Source organism: Plecotus auritus (genome assembly GCF_963455305.1).
Source record: "Plecotus auritus genome assembly, chromosome: 3".
NCBI lineage: Eukaryota > Metazoa > Chordata > Mammalia > Chiroptera > Vespertilionidae > Plecotus > Plecotus auritus.
In genome coordinates this window covers 88,678,409-88,702,646 of record NC_137772.1, presented here as the reverse complement: position 1 = coordinate 88,702,646, position 24,238 = coordinate 88,678,409, and the positions used below count along the sequence as shown (strand labels likewise).

At 39.5% G+C, this 24,238-nt stretch overlaps 1 protein-coding gene across 1 annotated transcript in view; it reads left to right on the top strand.

The window, feature by feature from the left end:
• Positions 1 to 1,560: 1,560 nt before the first annotated feature.
• Positions 1,561 to 24,238, top strand: part of EPSTI1 (epithelial stromal interaction 1) — a gene marked incomplete at its 5' end in the record, with an annotated part of 97,838 nt that continues 75,160 nt past the window's right edge. Inside the window, 3 exons of the mRNA XM_080660713.1 lie at positions 1,561 to 1,584; positions 2,247 to 2,330; positions 15,164 to 15,237. Of these exons, the coding sequence (XP_080516839.1) occupies positions 1,561 to 1,584; positions 2,247 to 2,330; positions 15,164 to 15,237 (182 nt within the window). The remainder of the gene's footprint in view (positions 1,585 to 2,246; positions 2,331 to 15,163; positions 15,238 to 24,238) is intronic.

Here is a 24,238-nt window from a genome sequence, read left to right as displayed (position 1 = left end):
TTCATTCAGCATCTCTTATTCATCTTTACATGAAGATTCCTCCTTTCCCAAAGACACAGAGAAGATGGAATCCACAAAGACATCCTCTGATTTCTACCTCCCTTTGACCTATTCAACCCTTTTTATAGGCTGAAGGTAGTTGTTACTAAAGATTTTCTAAACTTGTTCAGTTACCTCCTTGAAGAATCTGCTTTGGGATTCAAGTACTTTGTTTTGGATTTTGGAATGGTTGGCTACTATTGTCTTCAGACCTTAGGTAAAAATGAACAGAATCTCATTTTTTACTTACCTGGAAATGGCCACGGATATCTGTGTGGAAAGAGGCTAGGGGGTAGAAAAAGAAGTTTCAGAATGTATTAAACTTTATGATGATTTTTGAACAAAACCTGTAAATGCTTATACATCTGACTATCTTCATTTATTTTTATTCTCAGCTCTTCCCCTATTCCTCTACTCTTTAAAATATTGGAATAGTTTGAGGAGATTCTGAAAGTGGCTGTAACGTTATATAAAAGCTTTAATAGCCCTCACTTTTTCTTTCCCTTTCCTCCGTCCCCCATAACAGAGACGAAAGGGCCCAAACAAAACAGGCTTTATCTATCTTTTGGGACTCAGAGGAGAAGTCCCTATGGTATCTTTATCAGTGCAATTTTAAAAGCCAGGGTGATGCAATTTGTTTTAATGCATCTTCTGTGAGAGTGAATCAGAGAACTGACACATTTAGTGACCAAAACACCAGAGAATTATTTCAAAGGGATTTTTATTATACACTTATCATGCTTGCATAAACACTAAGAAATCCCTAAATAGAAATTCTTAGATGATTATCAAGCTGCATTCTGGCCCCAAATTATTTTAGGTTTAAGAGGGACAGGCAAATAATCTAACATTCATATTTTTTTTTCATGAATACCTAAAGAAAGAGCAATAAATAGTAGATTGCTATTTATTAGATTGACAATCAATTATGAATAAGAATATTTCTATTGTACTTTTAAAAACTGGGTTACAAAGACCTCATATTTGTTTAGTGGCAAAAGCCCTGAGGGCTTCCTGAGCTTTGCCACTTGAATCAGGACAATAGATAGGGTCAGAGGAAGAAAAGCAAGTGAAGCATCATTGATAATAATCCTTATCATGGTTAAGAAATGGTCATACTTAAGCAGAAGGAATGTTCTAGAATTTCCAAGATAAGCAGTATTTCTTATTATTTAGTATGGAACTTGAAGTATGATTTCCATCTAAATGAAAACTTTCCACAACTGGAAAACACAAGTAGGATTGTCCTGTTCTTTTAGGAATATGGTCTATCTGTCTAGCTGTATCTATCTTTTAAGTGATGGCCATTCTTTAATGTCTTATTAAGAAAACTGGTTATGTCCTTATTTCTAGAGGTATGAAAATGTTAAAGAAACTTATTGTGTAGTCTTATCATGTATTAATTAGTTTTTGATGGCTGACATTTCAGGTTAACATTCATGTTTCAACTTTGTGACTTTTTTTTCCTTAGGTGGAAGCCAATCAGAGGCTGAAGTCAGGCAGAAACAACAACTCCAACTGATGCAATCTAAATACCAGCAAAAGGTCAGAATCCATCTCTTTTAGTTTAATTTTGGCAAGGAATTTGAGCACCAGCACTTTCTACTAACCATGAAATAACACAGTAACTTACAAAAACATAAAACCTTTCAAGCAATTGCAAAAGGAAACTCTCAAAGGCAAAGAAATCAGGAGCTGAAGAGAGATATATTGAAAATTTTCATCCAAGCCATACATTCGTCAGCAGCAACCCTGGTTCAGGGATTTTTTTTCCTAGTTTAACTCTACTATGTTTTGAATATTTTGCTTTCAACAACATGGATTTGTTTACCGGATAGCAGTCATGAAAGTATTAAAAAAATAAAATATTTAAGGTGCTTAGTGATTTTTTACAATGCACGTCATGAGTTTTATAATCAGGAAACATTATCTGCCCACCCTTTTTCCTTCCCAACCCAGATTTGGGGAGGGGGGTGGGAAATGACAGACAGAGACCAAGGAAGAAATACAAAGAGAAATTTCATAGGCAGGAGAAGTAGCCTGGCCAGTCTCTGTGCTCTAAGTAGTTGAAATACCAACCTATAATCATGGTGAGGTAGAGCACAAACAATACTATAATTTGCCTTTCATCATAATTTTGTGTTCCAGAGATTCAGACTGAAAAATAGTAACTGTTTTTTGTCCTCTGTAATCTCAATACATTTTAGCTAAAAAGAGAAGAATCTCTAAGAATCAAGAAAGAAGCTGAAGAAGCTGAAATCCAAAAAATGAAGGCAACTCAGAGAGAGAAGGTAAGACAGTGGAGAAGATGATTCATTAACATTGACTGAGGGTATTTTATGTGTCAGGTTCTTTTCTAGACATGGTCCATGTACAAACTTATTTAATCCTCACAATAATCCTATGAAATGCATATTATTCTTATTAGCCAAGTTCACAAATGAGGAAACTGACACAGAGCAGGTAGATAATTTGCCCAGGGCTCACAGCCAGTAAATAGAAGCAGGATTCAAATCCAGGCTGATGGGCCTCAGAGCTAGAGTTCTTAGTCACAACACTATCGTGACTCTAAGGCAAGTGATCTAAGTAGTCACTGTATATTTGGCTATAAGCAAAGCAGTTAGTAATAATGGCAATTAGTGGTGGACCACCATATTTATAACCAAATACTGACTTTTCCAGGGTGAATAAGAAATAGGTGAACATACTCTCTTGCTGATAGAAGAGAAAGCGTACATTTGCATTTCAGTATTAGGGATATGATCTAAACCTCAAAGTGTTTTTGGTTTTGATACTTATTCTGGGCTTGGGGAAATAAACCTCCTAAAAATGTTCATTTGCTATAGAGAAGAAGGAAAAATGTAGTGTTATTCTTCCTTACTCCTACTGTCATTCCTCACAAAGTCCTAAGCTGTAGTAGGTTTTAAGTGCTGAAGGTTTAGGGGCAAGGAGTTGACTCATGATGCTGACTACCAAGTATGACACCTGCTGCAGGTGTAAGTCATGGAAGCACAAGTGCTATTCCTGCTGTCTGTGTCTCTCTCCCCCTCCTCTTTTCTCTTTTTCTTTTAAAGATTGAGTGTTGGTCAAGATCTAAACCTGGTTACCAAACAATAAATAGTTTTACCAGTTAGAGTTCATGAAGCCAAAAGCTGATGACTTACAGAATGTGTGAGAGAATATGAGCCTTTTCTTCCCCTGAGAACCTCTCTACCTGCTGGGGAGCAGACTGAGTTTTCTTGGAAGTGTCCTATGTTGTACTATGTGACCTTGAGCATGCTGTACCCCTCCCTCAATTATTCCTGTAAAATGAGTCTATAAGCCCCACCTCCTCTTCTCCCAAGGCCCAGTAGCATCTGTGGATTTCACTGCTATATCTGTAGAGGTGTTGGCATTGGGGAGGAGATAAGACTGGACTTATTCATGTGGAACTGTAGTGAAATGCTGGAGGTATAAGAAAAAAACATATAGGAACTTGGTTTGTAAAATTTGATTCAGTAATCTATTTTCAACTGATCAGCCATTATACCCTCACTAAAAACATCTTTATTACAATAACATTTTTAATGCATCTTCCTCTCTTTCTATTTCTCTATTCCCTACTCTTTCTTTTTATGCAACTCCCCTCCCCAATTTCCTCCTTCAGAGGAAGGTTCACACGTAGGTCTTGTGCTTGTAGAGGAGTGTCCCCTCACATAGAACAAGTCTATGTGCATTGCAGGCAGAACTAAGAAAATCATTCAATCATTACCAGGAGCTGAATGAAGAGGCATGCAGATCCTGAAGAATTATTGTGTTGCAATTACTTAACCTAAAAGTCATTTATTAGTTGTCATTTAATATCCAGAACTGGCTGGCTTGTGGGTCATTTATAGCTCATTTCTTCATAGCTCAAGTAATGTACACAATTTAGAAATGTTAGTGGCCGAAATGGTTTCCTTTAAAATTGAGTAAAAGCAGCATTTTCCTATTTCCAAGTTATGCCATAACACTAGTTGTCCATCAATCCCTAACTATAGAAATTTTAATTGGGTTGGCTTTTATAATATGACTAGAGGCCCAGTACACGAAATTCGTGCACTGGGGGTGGGGGGGGGGTGTCCCTCAACCTGCAACCTGGCCTGTGCCCTCTCGCAGCCTGGGAGCCCTCAGGTGATGTCCGACTGCCGGCTTAGTCCCAATCCCTGGGAGAGAGTGGGACTAAGCCGGCAGTCGGACATCCTTAGCACTACCGTGGAGGTGAGAGAGGCTCCCACCACCGCAGCTGCGCTTGCCAGCCATGAGCCGAGCTGGGCTTCTGGCTGAGTGGCGCTCCCCTTCTGGGAGCACACTGACCACCAGGGGACAGCTCCTGAGTTGAGCATCTGCCCCCTGGTGGTCAGTGTGCATCATAGCGACCCGTCTTTTCACCGTTTGGTAGATTTGCATATTAGCCTTTTATTATATAGGATAACTAATAATTATTAGTGTAAATTTGCCTGAAAGTGAGAGAAGAGAAGACAAGAGTTGATATGTAGGTCCTTTCCATTCAAAATGTGGTCCCAACTAGCAGCATTGGCATCACTAGTGAGAAATGCAGAATCTTGAGCCCCACCCCAGACCCTCTGACTCAGAACCTGCACTTTAACAGGCTCTCCAGCTGATCCTCATGCACATAAACATTTGGGGAGCGTTAATCTAAACTACCTTACGAGAGAATGAGCAGCCCACCCAGGTCCTTGCACAGACTTGATTTCCTGGCTAATTGACCTAGTGTTTCCTGCTATACATAAATCTGTGGCTTTTATACTAAATGTGAGCCTATTCAGCAGCTTGCCTCAGATAAAAGAAAAATGGACATTAGCCATCTAGAAATGGCGTACTTCACATTGCCGTGTCAAAATGGCCAAGGGAAGTGATAATGGCTGTACTTACGGAGCATTTGTTTTTTAAAATGCACAAAAAACACACTCCTGGACACCAGCCTGCAAAATATTGTCCTCCTCCCCTGGAAAATGGCTGCTGTCCAGTAACTCTGAGCCAAGTAGAATCCAAGCAGCCCATGGCCACCTGAGAGCCTCTAGCTTGGCCTCAGGTCTTCACCCCTTCCGTTCTTCTTGGGTCTCTTTCTGACTGGTCAGCATCTGTGAGCAAATGAGGGGGGAGTAAACTGCAGTCTCTGCCAACACATGTGGGTGTTCTTTGGATCTTAATAAGCACAGGGTTGTGAATGGTAGCCAGATCTTTAGCATGTGGTCAGGTAGGTGGGGCCCAGGAGGAGTTAATTCTAAGAGTGAAGGGGGTCCTTGCAGAGGCACTAGTATGCTTCAGTCATACATGTGTGTGTTCCCTATACTAGTGCTATGTAGTCTTCCCAGGTGTGCTGGAGCCTCCTCGTACTGGTTCAAGAGAGTGGATGGTTACATTCTCAGAATTTTTTTGAACTACTTGGCTTTATGTTGGGAGATTGAAACTAACCATGCGGGAGTATTTTCACCATGGAAAGCAGTAAATAATTTTTCACAGACTTTCATAATGCCCACAAATCAACCTGCCTTCCTCCTCACTGCCAGAGCCAGTTGTTAAGTTTATCCTCACTGCTTAGTCCTAAATGAAACAAGTTCTCTCTACCTTCCCCTACAACCCACATTTCAAAGCCATGCCTCAGAGGGCTAAGGACAGAAAGGATTTTGCAAAATATCTGCCACATTATGTGTCTAGTACTTACTTAACAATAGATTTAACCCATGTGGTAGGCAGAATATTGCCCCCTTCCTGTCCCTCCACATTCTGATTCCTGGAACCCAGGACTGTGTCATGTTACGTGGCAAAAGAGAATTAAGTTTGCAGGTGAAATCCTATATAATAAAGAAGTTATATGCAAATTGATCCTCATGCCCTCATAAGATGGCTGCCTATGACCAGGCAGGCAGGGGGGTTAGTAAGGGATGACCAAACAACAAAACAAGCAGGCTACGTGGGGCGACCAGGCCGGCAGAGGGGTTACTGAGGGACTACCAAACGACTGAACAAACAGGCTGTGTGGCGCAACCAGGCCGGCAGGGGGGTTAGTGAGGGACGACCAAATGACTGAACAGCTTGCTGTGTGGGGAGACCAGGCCGGCAGGGGAGGGGACAGTTGGGGGCGACTAGGCCTGCAGGGGGGGGCAGTTAGGGGCGACTAGGCTGGCAGGGGGGCAGTTGGGGGTGACCAGGCCAGCAGGGGGGGCAGTAAGGAGTGACCAGGCCGGCCTAAACCAGCAGTCAGACATCCCCCAAGGGCAGTGGTTGGCAAACTGTGGCTCGTGAGCCTCATGCGGCTCTTTGGCCCCTTGAGTGTGGCTCTTCCACAAAATACCATGGCCTGGGCAAGTCTATTTTGAAGAAGTGGCATTAGAAGAAGTTTAAGTTTAAAAAATTTGGCTCTCAAAAGAAATTTCAATCGCTGTACTGTTGATATTTGGCTCTGTTGACTAATGAGTTTGCCAACCACTGCCCAAGGTGTTCCGGATTGGAGAGGGTGCTGGCTGGGCTGAAGGGCGCCCCCCGTGTACGAATTGCGTTAATTTTGATAATTGACTTACCTTCGAATAGGGAAAGTATCCTGCATTATCTAGGTAGGTCCAATGTAACCACAAGGGTCCTTAAATTGGAAGAGGGAAGCAGACGATTGAGAGCATGGAAGGATGGGAGTAGGAAAAAGGTTTAGCCTGCCGTTGCTGGCTCTGAAGAGGGAGGGAGAAGCTCTCTAAGAAGGTGGAAAAGGCAAGGAAGGAAACAGATTCTCCTCCAGAAGGAAGGCAGACCTGCTGACAGCTTGATTTTAGCCCAGTGAGACCCATTATGGACTTCTGACCTCTAGAACTGTATGATATTAATAATGTCTGTTACTTAAGGCACTGTTTGTGGTGAATTGTTACAGCAGCAATAGGAAGTTAATACAATTCGTGTGGTTTTATAATGATGTATTAATATCTCTTCCTGGAAATCTGTAAAGCAGAGAAAATATCTCTAAAATATTTAGAGCATCAGAGTGGAAGAAAGTTATTAAAAATAATAAAACGGCAGCATACCCGATGCAACTGCTTTCTTTGCCACTGGATTTTACAGCACAAGTAGATGCGTTTTCATAAATCCTCGCAGCAGCGTTTCACTGGAATTTAGTGCTGTGGGAGTGAACCTCCACCATGCTTTCCCCTCATGATCACACTCATTTTTCTCAACTTTTATATTGCCCACAAACTTAAAAGTGAAAATCTTTCAATTCTATGTAAAAGACACTCCCTACCTCCTGGGTTCATCTTATTCTGCCTTCAAGCTACTTGTGCTTGAAATAATATTATGAAGTGCTATATGGTTTACAAATACTTTCACTTAATTCTCCAAATCTCTTGGGCTATCATAACCTCAGAAAGGGCAAGAAAACAGCGAGAGATCTGAGTGGCATCCAAAGCCTTTCCTTACTCTTTCCAATAAACCATAAAGTAATAAAGCTGGTAAAGTTATTTGGAGCACTGGAGGTCACAATGTTTTATGCAGACAGTAGGAACTGTTATTATTTTTAATGCTATAAAGTGAAGTGGGAACTCACCAACAAAAAACAAGGTGTACATATCAGATGCAGAGATGCATGCATATACATATTTTTAAGGAACCACATTTGCTATTTATGTCTAGGAAACTAGTAGTCACAAGGGCTAAAGGTTTAAGAACAATTTTAGGGGTAAAACTCAACATTTAGAAAATTATTTTAATATTGTTTTTATAAACTAGGAAAACCAGGAGTTCCCAGAAATATGGTTCCTACATCATGTATAACCTTTGTGGTGCATTGGTGTGGGCATTAAGCCTCTGGTTGTTGAAATGCTGTAGGACCCCATTAATTAACCTCATAAAGTTGGGATGTTAATATCTCTAAAATGCAGATGTAGTACTAAGAGGGCAAGCTGTTAGCTTCTCTGTGCTTCACTTTCCTTATCTGTAAAATGGGTATAATAATAATAATATAACAATGGGACCAGTTGGCTTAAAGGATACAATGACTAGCACTTAGTATAACACTCAGCGAGGGTGCTCTAACCTGATTAATTATGCCTGTGAAGATCCCACTTCTAGGAATATATCCCAAGAAACTAGAAACACTAATAAGAAAGGATATATGCACCCCTATGTTCATAGCAGCACAATTTACCATAGCTAAGATTTGGAAACAGCCTAAGTGCCCATCAGCAGATGAGTGGATTAGAAAACTGTGGTACATCTACACAATGGGATACTATGCTGCTATAAAAAGAAGGAATTCTTACCATTTTTAACAGCATGGATGGAACTGGAGAACATTATGCTAAGTGAAATAAATCAGTCAGAGAAAGATAAATATCACATGATCTCACTAATTTGTGGAATATAATGAACAACATAAACTGATGAACAAAAATAGATCCAGAGATAGAGAAGCATTGATCAGATGCTCAAACTCAGAGGGAAGTCAGGGGAGGGTGGGGAGAAAGAGGAAGAGATCAACCAAGGGACTTGTATGCATGCATGCAAGCATAACCAATGGGCACAGACACTAGGGAGGTGAGGACACGAGCTTGGGGAGGCAGTGCGGGGGATAAGGACACATATGTAATACCTTAATCAATGAAGAAAAAAATAAAAAGAAAAAAAAACAGTGGTACATCTACACAATAGAATATTATGCTGCTATAAAAAAGAAAGAACTCTTACCATTTGCAACAGCATGGATGGACCTGGAGAGCATTATGCTAAGCGAAATAAGCTAGTTGGAGAAAGATAAATATCACATAATCTCACTCATTTGTGGAATATAATGAACAACATAAACTGATGAACAAAAATAGATCCAGAGATAGAGAAGCATTGATCAGATGCTCAAACTCAGAGGGAAGTCAGGGGAGGGTTGGGGGAAAGGTAAGAGATCAACCAAAGGACTTGTATGCATGCATATAAGTATAACCAATGGACACAGAAAGTAGGGAGCCACGGACACATGCTGGGGGTGGGAGCAGCTGGGGAGAGGTCAATTTGGGGAAAAGGAGACATATGTAATACTTTCAACAGTAAAGATTTTAAATAAAAAAAAGAGAAGTGGCTTAACACTATAGCAGTTGACTCTACTATATCAACCTCTTATATTGAACCTCATGTGAATTAATTGGCTCAATTATTTCATTTCCACCAAGCCCATGTGAATAAGGTTGCTGGAGAAAACAAACAAAATGCTCATGGGTTTATTTTGGTCACACCAGACTACTGGGCTTCCTTCTCAACTAGGTCGTTAACAATGCCTAATGCCTGACATTTTTCCTTTGAAATTTAGGCTCATTTCTAATTACCAAGGTTTTCCACCCTTTACTTTTTAAAAATCCTCTTTTTTCATGTTCATCTCATCACTTACCTTCTAGGAAGTAAAGGCCGACAGGTCATAAGTACTTTTATTTTTCCATTTTCTTACTCTTTCTTTGCTATTTCTACCCCTGCCTTATCTCAGGAGGAATAAGAAAGTGATTTTCCTTGCTGCTATAATGAATTCTGCCTCCCTGTGCTTACTCTCTCATCTGCCCTTCCATCTTCTCAGGAACCTTGCTGCTCTATCAGTTAAGCCCCCCTTTTCCCTGTCACTTTCTTGTTGTTTTTTATTTTTTGGGGATCTCAGAATAAAATCATACTCAAGTCTCTCATCTTTAAAACAAAGTGTCTCTTTCTATTCTGGTTTGATTTCAACTCCTCCATTCCAATAATCAAGGTTCAACTTCTGAAAGCTTCTCTACCACATGTGGTTTCCACCTGCCAGTCTGTGGACTGACCCTAATAAGTCACCTGTTAGTGTCCCCAGGTGATGCTGAGCTTAGCTGGTGCAGGAACTTAGCTTCTTTGAGTCTGCACCTTTACTTCTTCCTTGGTGGGCTGAATTTGCCTTCTGTCTCTAGTACTTCATTGGTATTGATCTAGTCAAGATCACCAATGGTGCTCTTAATTGAAAAACCCAATGGAGACTTGTTAATTTCCTAACTTATTTAAACTCTTTGTAACATTGTAATTATAAAATACTCTGCCCTTTAAATTCCACCCCTCTAAAATGCTTCTGGATCCTTTTCCTTCACTTGTTTTTCTACTATTCATGTTCCATCAGGTTCATCCCTTGATCTTCTCTAATGTTTCCGTGCCTATGCCACCCTATCCTTAAGTGGAAGCCCCCACATTTCCACACATAAGGATTTAGTTATTGCTTGTGCTGATGATTTCTGAAATCCATATATTCAGGCCAAAGCATATTCTTGAATCCCAGGACCAGATATTTTACTGCATGCTTCATATTTCTCTCTAGTCGTTCCATAAGTATATCTCAAATCCAATAGCTTCAAAACTGACTTCATATATTCACTCTGATGCTCTTAAATGTCATTCATCTGGTACTATTCCCTTTTCCTTACTCATCCTATATTAATACTAGAGGCCCAGTGCATGTGATTCATGCACCGGTGGGGTCCCTCAGCCTGGCCTGCGGGGATCAGGCCGAAACCAGCTCTCCGACATCCCCCAATGGGTCCTGGATTGCAAGAGGGCGGTTCTTGGGTGACACACCCTGGAATCTGGCTCCCTTTTCTCTGGTTCTGGGTGCATCACCTGAGAACTGCAGCTGCCAAGTCACCGCAGCTCGGCAGCTCCTGTGTTGAGCATCTGCCCCTGGTGGTCAGTGCACATTATAGTTACTGGTTGGAGTGTCTGCCCCCTGGTCATCATTGCATGTCATAGCTACCAGTCGGATGGTCAAATGGTCGGATGGTTGCTTAGGCTTTTATATATATAGATAGTCATACTTTCTATTATTTCATTTTTTTCCCTCCTGTTGTTTCTAACTCCTACATTTTTTTAGAGTTTGTCCTTTCTTTTCTATCCCCGCTGCCTTAATCTGGGACTCATTAATTATGGCCTGGATTACTCTGAAAATCATTCTACTGGTTTTTATATTTGTGGTCCATTCTCTGTGATGCTTTCAGAGTGAGCTGCTTACTTTCCTGCTTAAAATAACATAATAGCTTATCTGCCTTTAATGAAGTTCAGACTTTTTTTACTTGGCGTACAAATCCCTTTATAATTACCCATTTTTACTTTCTCAACCTTGTCTTTCACCCATTTCATTACAAACACTTTTAAATTTATCCAGGAGCATCTTGGAGTTCCCTGAACTGGCATATTCTCTCGTGCATTTGTACATTGAAAATACTATATAAACTGTGGGAATGCCCTTTTTATATTCAGGGCCACTACCAGCCCAGCATTGCCTTTGTGCAAGTTGGAAGTGATTCCCCATCCAGACAGTCAGGTCTGCCGGTGCTCAGATTGGTGATAGCAGGCACCTTTGTGAAAAATAGAAAGACACCCCATGCTGTGGTGCTCGGTATGGTGTGTGTAAAGCTGCCTCTTTTTCAGCCTTTCCAACCCTCTCCACTTGGCCCTCTCAGGCAGTGAGTAACCCATAAAATAGAGTACAGTAGCCCTACTGCCATCATCCCCTTCTCCTCTTGGAAAGCTCTTGTTTGTTTAAGATCGGTCTCTATCAAGAATTTCTAGCTTTCATTAGACCCATGGTTCTCATCCTCTTATCCTATACAATAAAAGGCTAATATGCAAATTGACTGAATGGCAGAACGACCCGTCACTATGATGCACACTGACCACTAGGGGGCAGACGCTCAACGCAGGGGCTGCCCCCTGGTGGTCAGTGTGCCTCCACAGTGGGAGCACCGCTCAGCCAGAAGTCAGGCTCATGGCTGGTGAGCACAGCGTTGGTGGCGGGAGCCTCTCCTGCCTCCACAGCATCTGCCTGCTGGCTTAGGCCAGCTCCCTGTCGGGCCTAAGCCGGCAGTCGGGCATCCCCCGAGGGGTCCTGGACTGGAAGAGGGTGCGGGCCGGGCTGTGGGACCCACCCCCCCACAGTGCATGAATGTCATGCCCCAGGCCTCTAGTATGATCATAAGTCCCTTGGGGAATCAGAAAAAGGCTATGAGCCCACTCTATAAAAATGAGCATACTCCTAACCCACAGCTCATCCATGAACCCGAGGTTAGAAAGTATATTCCAAGTGTTACTTAGCTACATAGCAGTCCAGGATGGGGTCTGCTACTTAGTAGACACTGAAAGAATGTTTCAGGAACTGTTGAAAGCATTTCCCGATGACCCACTTCTGTGCTTTTTCTATATGTTTGTATTACATTATTTGTAAACCTCTATCTTCTAACGTATTTTACATACTGCCATCATGGCTTTCTTGTCTATGTCCCCAGCTAGCTTCTGAAATTTTTCAGAGTAGGCACTGTTCTGTTCATATCTGCATTCCCAGCATCTAACATGGTACAAGAACATATTAGGCATTTGAAAAGTGTTTGTTGAGATTCAGTGATATTAACTGACTTAAGGTCACTCGGTCAGTGATAATGAATCTAAAGCTGATTCCATAATTTTTTCTTCTGGATCTCGTGTTCTTAGATATTTTACATTTCTGCATTTGTGTATATATGTGTAAATATGTTTAGGTGATTCCTTAACTCATTGTAAAATGGAAAGAAATAAACAGTCTAATTAGATCCAAGTATTTGGGTACTTGTACATGGGTAGATATTGGATACACTTTTTCAAAATTTCAATATTTTGCAAAATGCTTCTCCTATACACTTCTGAGGAGTAAACAGATCTTTGTTGGATGGAATTTAGCTACTGTTTCTTTTGTGTGAGATGAATTCAATGATAATCTATTAATGAAGAGATTAAAACAATTTTTAAATTTCTGTTTTTGCTAAAGGAACCCAGCCTTGGTCTCTAGATGCTTGTGGTTTTTCTTTACTATTCTCAAAGTAGCATTACTAATACTGGTTTAATCAATACCTACTGCTTGTTTGATATTTTTTACCTTTTTTTCCCCCTCAGAGATGTAGGAAGCTCATCACAACTGACCACTTTGGGTTTCATAAGTCAGGATTTTTTTTTTTTTAGATTGGGATTGTATTTATTTGGTTTTATAATTCTCTATTAGTTTTTTTTCCCTAGAATTATGTTTCATTAATAATCCAATTGCCTTGTATTGTAATTGATTTATATTGGTTGTAATGAGTTTCCTTTGTTTTTTTCCAAAACTGAAATCATTCACCTTTCAAAATGGGACTAGTAAATTGTTCCGTGTGAATGAAAAGTTTTATGGAAATGAACAATATGAGAATTTCTACCTCTTTGAAAGGTGAAGCTAAACTGACATCAGGGTTTGGAAGTGATGATTTCTATCCGTTTCCTTTCCCAGGTCCTCCTGCTGGGCAAACCCAGCTCTTTATATTAAAGCAAACACAGCTGCTCACGTCTCCCTTGGATTCATTTAAAACTTCAAGTCTCTCCTGTGTTGTATAACTTGTTTCAACTCCCTATTAACTTTCTAGGAATTTTACTTGTTCATAAGCAAGATTTTTTTTAAAGACAGTTGTGTCGTAGTGAACAAAAAAACAACAGTTCTGAGTTACTTAAGTTGGATTAAAATATGTCAGAACCATAGTGACAGTAATATCAAATATGAAGGGCATTGTCTCTAGACTCTCCAAGCAACCACTTTATTTATTTACTAGGGGCCCAGTGCATGAATTCGTACACCTTGAAAGGAACTGTGGGTCACAAGGCTGCAGTAGACACAGGGGCGGGTGTCGGCCCATTCTCCACGCCCTTCCCCGGCACCTCCCGCCACAGCCCTCCCACCCCCATCCTCTGTCTGCTGGAAGCCCCGCTCCTGCTGCCACCACTCCCACGTGCTGACAGCGCCGACCCCGCTCTCACCTGATGTTGGTGCGGAGCGACTGGGCCAGCACCAGCAGTGGGTGCGAACGGGGCTGGTGCTGTCAGGGGGTGTGAGCCGTGGCTGCTGTCCCAATCACCCCTCAAGAGTAGGGTGAGGTGGAGAAGCCCTCAGGGGTGATCAGGGCTGGCAGCTGCCGCTCGCACCCACTGATGGCACCAAGTGAGAGGGACCAGCGTTGGGCACCAGAAGCAGTTGCAAGCAGCTGCTCTGGTGCCTGCAGCGGGTGTGAGTGGGGCCGGTGCCAGCAGCAGGTGAGAGTGCCGGGTGGGACCGCAGCACGGGAGCAAAGAATTTTCAGTAAACACCAGAGGCTCGCCCCAATGACAGTGACCGGCGCCCACCTTGGTCTGGTGCCCCCACTCACCTGCTCCACCATCCCACCGCAGCCGATGCCCACCATGTTCCGCACACGCCCCCTGGTGGCTAGCACACGTCATAGCAACCAGTTATTCGGTTGTTCAGTTGTTCCACCATTTGGTCTATTTGCATATTAGCCTTTTATTATATAGGATTTATTTATTTATTTTTGTTTAATTTTTTTATTGATGTCAGAGATAAGGGGAAGGAAGAAAGAGATAGAAACATCAATGATGAGAGAGAATCATTGATTGGCTGCCTCCTGCACACTCCACAGTGGGGATCAAGCCCACAACCTGAACATGTGCCCTGACTTGGGAATCGAACTGTGGCCTCCTGATTCATAGGTTGATGCTCAACCTGGCCAGGTACCAAACAGCCAGTTTAAAAAAAGAATTCTTTTCTATTCACGTGATGGCTTTTTAACGGCATTTTGCTGTTGAGTCTCTCAGCAGCTTTAAGTGTCTGATTCTAAGTCAGAAGGGAGTTGGGTTGGCTTATTGAAAATCTTTTTCTAAATGTTTTAGTATATATAAATGTTGTCTGAACTATTTCACCATTTATTATAATTTTAATTTAACATACTTGGTGTGGAAATTTCATGTTTCCCTTAGAACATTTTTAAAACACTGCTTAAAATATAAATGATGTTGTTATTTAAACTAAGGAATAAAAATTTGAAATACTGATTGTGTGATTATACCAATCAGGTTGGAAGAGGGGAGCCAATGAAAGAACTGGGTGCTCCTGGCTTTCAGAGTAGTACCCATGGGCCGTGAGAGGGATACCATCTTGGAAGCCCTGGTAATACCTTATTAAACTATTGAGGCCGTTTAAGCCTAATGATTTTGGCCACTGGGTAACGTGAACACCATGATTCTGTTTAAGTTTCTCTAATAGATTACATTTTGATATTTACAATTTCAGAGCAAAAAACTAGAGGAGAAAAAAAGACTTCAAGAAAATCTCAGAAGAGAAGCATTTAGAGAGCATCAGCAATAGTAAGTTTATGTTTTCAGAGCTTTGTACCTTTATATTATTCATTCTGCTCGGTGGTGGTAACTTTTCAAAACATCTGGTATTTGATTATTGGCTGTTATATTAATTATGTAATTGAACTTCTTCATTATGTAAGTGAGGTTCTAAGGTTGGCAATATCTATACTCACCAAAGATTTTTTAGTAGTCATTTGATTAGAAATATTACTGCTAAACCTGAGGAATTCTTTATTATAAATAACTTGGAGGGCTTTATTTTTTGGTGACTTGGGGTACTTCTGATTATATTGAATTCTAAGACACTGACATAAAGAAGCGGGTGTTTGAACAAAAGTACCAACACAGAATCTAAACTAACTAGGCATTTATCTAATGGATTGAGGACTATTACACACGGGTATTTTTGTAGATAAGAATTGAGAAATTAATTAGCAGTTATTGGCTAAACTGCCAATTGGTAGTCATACACTAAGATACTTTTTCCACTGTGATTTGTGAATAACAGCAGCTAACATGTATAGGATAACTACTCTGTGCTGTATAATGTAGATAATCTACATTGTTATATAGGCTTTAAAGATAAGCTTGTGTGCTTACTCTATGTAGTTAGGTTACCTGCATACTGCTTAAAAGAATAGACAAAACCAAAGGAACATATTTCTGGCCCTAGGTTAATTCCAAATGTGGTAGAATTCAAACCAAGCTGATCTGGGTTCAAAGTCCTAGCTCTGTTTCCAAATATGACCCTGGACAAAACTACTAAACCTCTTTGAACTTCATTTAAAAAAAATTAAATAGGTATGATAATCTCCCTACATAGGCCTTTCTGTAAGGATTAAATAAAATACCTTCTGTGAAGGGCATAAAAGTGCCTGAATATTTTAGGGACTTGAAACTTTTTATAGAGGTCCTTGTTGAATGGGATCAGACAACTTTGATTTTGCCAGGACTGTGCGGAGATTTTTGGCCCATGAGACCTAGTTATTGGCCTCGCACACTTTTAGATGGGTTGCTCTCTGACTCCCTCCTCTCTTTTCTTCCCATCGTTGTACCTCCTTTGCAGAATTTAAGGTTATTCTGTGTTGGGGTGAGTATTTATAACACCCTAAATCATGCTGCTTTTGTAAGTATAGCATGTTCTTGTTTTCTCATTTCACTGAAATTATTCTGCCTCTAGGGTAAGCAGCTCCTCCTTGCTTTAAGACTCAAGAGGTAGGAACTGGGAAAGAACTCTGTCAGTGCTTCACTTTGCCCCTAAGCAGGTTAGGTTCTTGGCCTCTACTACCCAGGCTAGAAAATGAGTGGGGGTGAAATGGGTTGGGTGCAAGTATTAATGAATGACATTGTCTTCTCTAAGTTAAAATAGGCATTGCCCTCATTTGAGACATAGAATTCACACTTTGTCTTTCCCTACTCTTCTTCTAAGGCAGGCATGGGGGGTGAGGGAGCTGGTAGAAAGCTAAACACCAGAAATTCTCTGTCTTAGAGAGATGGCAGGAGGGAGGCAATAAATGAAGGGCTCTATTATTGAGCCCCATTTATGGTAGAGAATGGATGAGAGTTGTAGCCTGGAGATACAATAAGAACAAATATATTTATCCTGTGGCATCCTAGTTTTACACTAGAAAAAGAGGAGGCCTGCTTACCAACGTGGAGTTCTAGGTAAGGACTGGGAAGTTGAATGAGTCCTTTTTCTGGAGAGTTTTAACATGGTAAGGTGAAGGATGAGTGATAGTTTCAAAAGACATGGAGATTGTGCCACCTAACTTCTTTCTTTCATAGTCTTCCAGCTTCTTGAATTTGTGTTTTTCTGAACGCTAGAGACCAATCATCCTATTTCTTTGAAGAAAAATGTTTTACCTGCAGCCACCTCACAACCATCAGTGGCGCTGAATTCAATTACACGCACATTTCACTCTTGATCTTTCTTCTGCTTATTGTGAAAGTCCCAGTCAACCAGGGAAAAGAGAAGTTGGCTAAAAATGCAAAGTATCTCAAATTGATTTTTAAAGCCTATTGAGAAACACAAGAAGTATATATTTACAAGTTTTTTAAAGAATATTTTTAACTACTTTTGACATTAAAAAGACCAATAGTTCATGAAAGGAATGACCATTGTAATAACTAAAAATATGAAAGGGACTCCTTAGAAAAGATGGAAACTCTGCATAAGAAGTTTTGGTAATACCTTCTTAGAATCAGTTTATGGGGAAAATTTGTCTAGGAGAGCTGTTAGAATTTCAATAGCGCAAAGATTTCACCAGGCTGTTCTTCATCCTCCTGCCACCTTCCTACCCCAAAATTAGATTCTCACAAAACTGTCAAACCAAGAAACACAAAATAGAAACATAAGAAAGAAATTCTTTCAAACTAGTCAATACCTCATGTCCTTACCATTTTCAGTGTGCTGTGATATGTGATTCAAATAGCAAACAAGGAACGTTTTTGTTGTTGTCCTTGTTGTTTTTCTGTAGAGAAGGGTAATCATGGACTGGAGCAGACTGTAAATTCAAGTTGCTAGCGAAAAAGCTCATGATAGCATCTTGGGGCACCACCACAGGAATCTTAATGTGCTCTTTCTTAACACCTTGTTCCTGACTTCGTTCATTTGCTTCTGATTATTTTTAGTGTTGTCAATTATTTAGCTAACAGGCAGAAAACTAGGCTTTTATTGACATTCAAAGGGACTCTCCTGAGTGTAATAATGAAGGCAGTTTATTGAATGCCTGTGAGGTTGCTTTCTAATTGTATGCATTAATCTGCCCAGGCAAGCTGGCTGAAAATACCCCAGCAGATTGCACGTGCAGATGGAGCACACAGGATGGTTTTTATGAAAAGACCTCTGGAATGTACGTCTGCAGTATTCTCCTTTCCTTAAAAATCAAATGTCTGTGAAAATTTCAATTGGCAGCTGAGAACAGACCAGATTAATGGTGCATTAAGTCTGCTACTGTGGCTGGGACAGACTCAAATTTCACAATTTAGTGTTAGGTCTAGGATTCGTGAGCATGAAAGTGAAGGGTAGAAATCGACATTTAACCTTGGTGGTGTAGTTTTCACTATTATTTTTACTCTCTGTATATATTTACTACTTATAAAAAGTCAAATGTGGTACTTCTCTGGATGGCCTTTTCTATTATCAATATTACTAGATTTGAGGATTTGAAGCATCCGTTAATGAAACTTTCGTTGTGGATCTCCTTTTTTTATATCAAGGGAGGATGTTGTGATTTAGGTTATTTAAAACATTAAGTAAAACCTCAGCATTAAAAGTTTTAAATGGAATTTATATTGAGGATTATAGTCATCTTTTAATTATTTTTTGATGGATGTAGAGAAAAATTTAAATTTTGAGCCTATTTAACCAATAGTGGGATCTCAGGTAGGATTTGTGGGGGGTAGTCAGATGCATTTTGTGTGCGAGTGTTAGGAAAAACAATGTTTTTTTAGGGATTTGCTGAAGACATGAGAATTGGGCATCTTTTATTTATTTTTTTAATATATTTTATTTATTTTTTACAGAGAGGAAGGGAGAGGGATAGAGAGTTAGAAACATCAATGAGAGAGAAACATCCATCAGCTGCATCCTACACACTCCCCACTGGGGATGTGCCCGCAACCAAGGTACATGCCCTTGACCAGAATCAAACCCGGGACCCTTCAGTTCCCAGGCCGACGCTCTATCCACTGAGCCAAACCGGTTAGGGCAAATTGGGCATCTTTTAAACATTTAAAATGTTAATTCATATCTAATAACCATTGAGTATAGTAGGTTATACATTTGTGTAGTTTTTTTTACAAGTACAAAGTACTGCCCTGGTCAGGTGGCTCAATTAGTTGGAGCATTGTCACATACATCAAAAGGTTGTGGGTTGGATTCCTGGTCAGGGCACATACCTAGGCTGTGGGTTCCATCCCCAGTCAGTGTGCATGTGAGAGGCAACTGATAGATGTGTCTCTCTCTCTCCCTTTCTCTCTCTAAAATCAATAAACATATCCTTGGGTGAGGATTTAAACAAAAAAAGTGCTTGGCTTAGTTAATTTAAATAACCAAAGTAATAATAAGCTGCTGCTGTATCATTGGGGACATGTGGAGTTCAGGTGTACTATGAATAATGTATATATTCTTCATTCTATTTTTAGATTAGCCCCATTAGGGCTATATCATCTTTATTTTACAGGTAGACAATTGGGTAATTTAAAGTGCTCAAAATCATAGAAACAGTAAGCGATGTAGCCAAATCTTGGTCTAGAGATGTGAAGGGTTAGGGAAGATAGGCAATTTAGCAATGTGGTGTACTTTGAAGCTCAGGTACAGTTGCCCAGGGTGGAGGTGATAAGCACTGTAGCCACATGAGGGACCTGTGGAGAAGACTTTAGGGTAGGTCAGTGCAGAGAGAAAAACTTGGGCAAAGTCTACTTCTGTTTCTTCCTACCAAGATCTAAATTTTATCTAGCAAAAGGAAAACGGAGGGAGTGTCTTTTCTGATTTTCCTTATATGTGAATGACATCCTCTTCCAGGTCCAACACTGGGTTAGTACCATGACTAAACTTACTTGTAGGATACATGGGTTTTTGTGACCTCCCTACCTAAACTGTACTCCTAGGTACAGTTTCCAGTATTTCTAGGGGAGAAGGAGCTCAGTTCTTAAAAGCCAAGTTTGAAAAAATCTTGGAATCGAGCTCATTTCAAAATAGTTCCTATTTCTAAACTGCCAAGTGCCCCCTTGTGCTCAGCCTGTGGATTGTAATGTGGGAAGTTTTCTGCCGTTGAAGCCATGCATTTCTTTTATTTCCATTTGAATAATAGTGTGATTAATTCCTAGGAGGCACATCCTCATCTATTTTAGTTTCTTAGAGCAGAGGATCTAGACAGATCTGCTGAATATGCATAACTAGGCTTCAAGTTTGCCTTCTAGTATGCTCACAAAACTTCTAATGCCTTCCATGGGAGCTTCCAAAAGACACTTAAGGGCTAAATTGATCCCTTATCCATATGGTAGGCTTAAATCCAACCTCACATTTTATAATCCAAGTAAGGTGAATGAAAAGTCATCCTTTTCATAACTATCTTATGCTAATGAAGTGAACTTATAGATACAAGAATCCTCTATTTTGCTCAGTATAAGACTGAACATTTTATGGGAAATCTGATCTGAGAGAGTCTTTGCCTACTGAATGTTAAATCATGTTGATGGTAAGATCGTATCAAAATTTTCACCCACTCTCAATCTTCCTGCAGATGTCCTAGTACACGTTACCTCATTTTCATTCTGCTGCCACCACCTTCACATAGGTATTTATCACATGCCACTTGCATTGTGGCTTCTGTGTCCTTGTCATCCTTTGGACTACAGGAACAGTTTCATAACTGTCATTGCCAAGAGTCTCCTTCTCTTCTCTTGATTATCTTAAATGTTTTGTCAGATTTCATTTCCTAAAGCACAACTTTGGTTATGTCCCTACCCTACTCTAAAAGCCTCGATTATTTCCCGTTGCTCATCAAATGAATTCTCAATGCCTTAGCCACATGTGGGCCACCTTAGTAGGAAGATGTCACGGTCACTGTAGTAAAGATGTATTCGAAATAACTGATAAGACTTGGCCCTGGGTCAGGTGATGTGGAGGGAGGGTTTGAGGCAGCAGGGCTTTGCTCAGGAAGCAAGGGTAATTCTTTTTTGGTATCTTAATCAATCTTACCTAAAGGGAGGGGGAAGATATGAGTGAGATTATTTCTGTAATTGATAAAGAGGCAGTAGTCACTCATATTAGTCAGAATTTTGGGGTGTTTGGTCACTATTGTGGTTAAGAAAGGTTCATGTACTTTTTTTTGCTCAGATATGTCATGGAATAGTCTTATTTTTCTCATGACCCATCACAGTCACAGAGTAACCTCTTTGGATGTTGCTATTGTATGAAATTACTTTCAACAGGTGCGCACTAGGGCCAAGATTTGAGTGCCTTGCTGTCAGGGATCGTTTCCGTCTTTCTCAGTATGTAGTGAATAAATAGTAAAAGATAAAAGTTTATTTTAAAATTGTTTCACTTAATTATCTCATCATATCAGTGCTACCCCTCTTGGGAGGGCAGATCTGGGATTAGACTGCCTATCTGGGTTCAAACTTTACCCTCTCTCGGTACTAGTTGAAGAACATTATTTAACTTCTGTGAACCTCTGTTTCCTCTTGTTTAGCATGGGGTGAGGCTAGAAATTGTTGCTAGTTAAAAGAAGATTAATCAATATAATCCACGTTAGAAATCTAGCATAGTGCTTGGGGAGCAAAGTGAAGCAAAGTATGAAGGGATTCCAAACAGGCCAGCAGAGGAAGAAGTGAGAGAGAGGAATCAGCTGACACTGGCCCTTGCCCCCAAGGATAGAGCCTAAGAACTTGTTTACCCAAGATCATTCACTAAGAAGGCCCCGGGGCACTGAAAGTGCTCCTGATAAACATACTATACCTGAGGAAATATGTTTCCCCCTCCCCACAACACAAGCTTTCTGCATCACCACGTTTATCAGTTCTATGTGAGTTCTAAGATCCTTACTGGGGAAAAAAAATACCACAAAAGGAACTCTGGTCAAACAAATAATGCATCCAAGAAGGAGGAGGAGATAACATACCAGAACAATTCTGAACAAAAAAAGACAGTGACAGTTCTGGCCAGTGTTGCTCAGAGGATGGAGCATCTGCCCACACACTGAAGTATGGAGGGTACGGTTCCAGGTCCAGGGCACCTACCTGGGTTGCAGATTTCATCCCCAGCCCAGGTTGGGGTGCACACAGGAAGCAACCAATCGATGTGTCTTTCTTTTTCCTCTCTCCCTCCTTGCCTCTCTTCCACTCTCTCCAAAAATCAGTAGAAAAAATATCCTTGAGTGAGGATTAACAAAAAAAATAGTGATTAAAAAAAGAAAGATAGCAATATTTATGGTCAAGTATATGATTGTTTTATATATATATATTTTTAAAATTAAGAATCAAGATTAGGTCAAATTAAAATAATGGAAGATTTTAGTCCTAGAAGAGGCAGAAGGAAGAGAGGGGCATAATAAGTAAATATTTGTTTCTTTGCATGAGTGAATGCTTGTAAATTGTAGATATTGATATAAAAACATATAATTACGTATTTTTATGTTTAATTATATATGTACAAACAGGATATATAAAATAAAGACTTTAGGAGAAAAAATATAACAAATGAAAATTTGATCATTACAACAAAGGCAACAAGGCGGGTGGACTTTTTATACGCAATAGTCAACAATCACATAAAAGGTACATAGGCTAGATTTCCTTGTTAAAAGAAAAGCTCTTAGATTGCATTAAAAAAAACTAGCTATATGCATAGAAAATAAAAATCTAGCTATAAGCTATGATAGGAGTTATCTATAAAACAAAATAGTTGAAAATAAAGGTATGGGCCCTATGTTCATAGCAGTTCTATGTACAATAGCTCAGATCTGGAAACAGACCAAGTGCCCATCAGTAGATGAATGGATAAAAAAGCTGTGGTACATTGACATCATAGAATACTATGCAGCAGTAAAAAAAAAAAAAAATCTCTTACCCTTTGAGACAGCATGGAGGGACCTGGAGAGTATTGTGCTAAGTGAAATAAGCCAGTCAGAGAAAGACAAGTATCACATGATGTCACTCATATGTGGACAAAATACACTGATGAGCAAAATAGATCAGAGACATTGATGCATGGGACAGACTGTGGAACCTCAGAGGGAAGACTGGTGTGGGTGGGTGGGAAGAGATCAACCAAAGAACTTGTGTACATATATATGCATAACCCATGGACACAAATAATAGTGTGGAGAAGGTGGGATAGATGGGGTCAAAGGGAAAAAGGGGACATAAGCAATACTTTCAATAATAAAGATTAAAAATAATAATAAGTAACACACTAAAAAAGGTATGGAAAATATATCCATAAATGCTAACAAAAGGAGGCAGATGTAGCAATATTAATGAGCCAAAATTGAATTCAAGGTGAAAAGCTATAGTACAAAGGATATTTTACGTAGATAAAATATATAATCCAAAAGATAATGTGAAATATAAATCGTTATCAATATGGATTTGAAATATATAAAACAAAACTGCTGAAGTCTATAATATAGATGGGTTTGCCAGATTTCCCTTTTATTTAACTAATTCGACATAGAAATAAATAGATTAAATGACTTAAAAGGAACTGCTTAAGGAATATGTGATTTGAATAACAATAACTCCACAGTATGAGGTAGATACAGTTACAGTGTTGTAACCAGTATGTGAAAATGCATATTTCTTACAAATATTGACTTACCTACCATCCTACCATTGGCCATAACTAAGTCCTCAGATTCTCTTTAAATCCCAGAAAAACCCCAAATCCTAGAAAGTCACCATTCTTAAGAAAAATGTAATAAAATTAGTATTAAGCAATAAAAAATTTAAAACTCTATCCACTTAAAATATTTTTTTAATTACCTTCTAAAATGATCTTTAGGGTAAAAAGATTGAAACCAAAAATTAAATTACAAATTACTCTGACATAAAAGAATATAAAATTTAAAATATCCCATGCTAAAATGATAGAATGTGGCTATAAGGTGATTTAGAAAAAGTAGGTTTTTAAAAGTATTCAGTAAAAATGAACATAAAAGAACAAAGCACTTTACTAAAATAGAATTATAACCATAAAATAAATACAAATAAATAAAAGGAAGGAATAAATACAGAAAATTTTTAAAACATGATGAAATAGAAACATTTTTATGATCTATAAATTAAACTAGGCTTTTTGTTTCTTTGTTTGTTTTGAAAATTCTGATAGAAGAGACAAAATTTGATTTATCTGAGTAAGGGATAGAGAAGAATTCCAAAGACGCAAAAGGAAGCATAAACAAAATTCTGGAAGAGAAAAATACTATGCTCATTTCTGTTTAATTAGGAAATATGGGTGCAAAAATTATTTCCTGGGAATATATATGTATACGACTAGACTTGA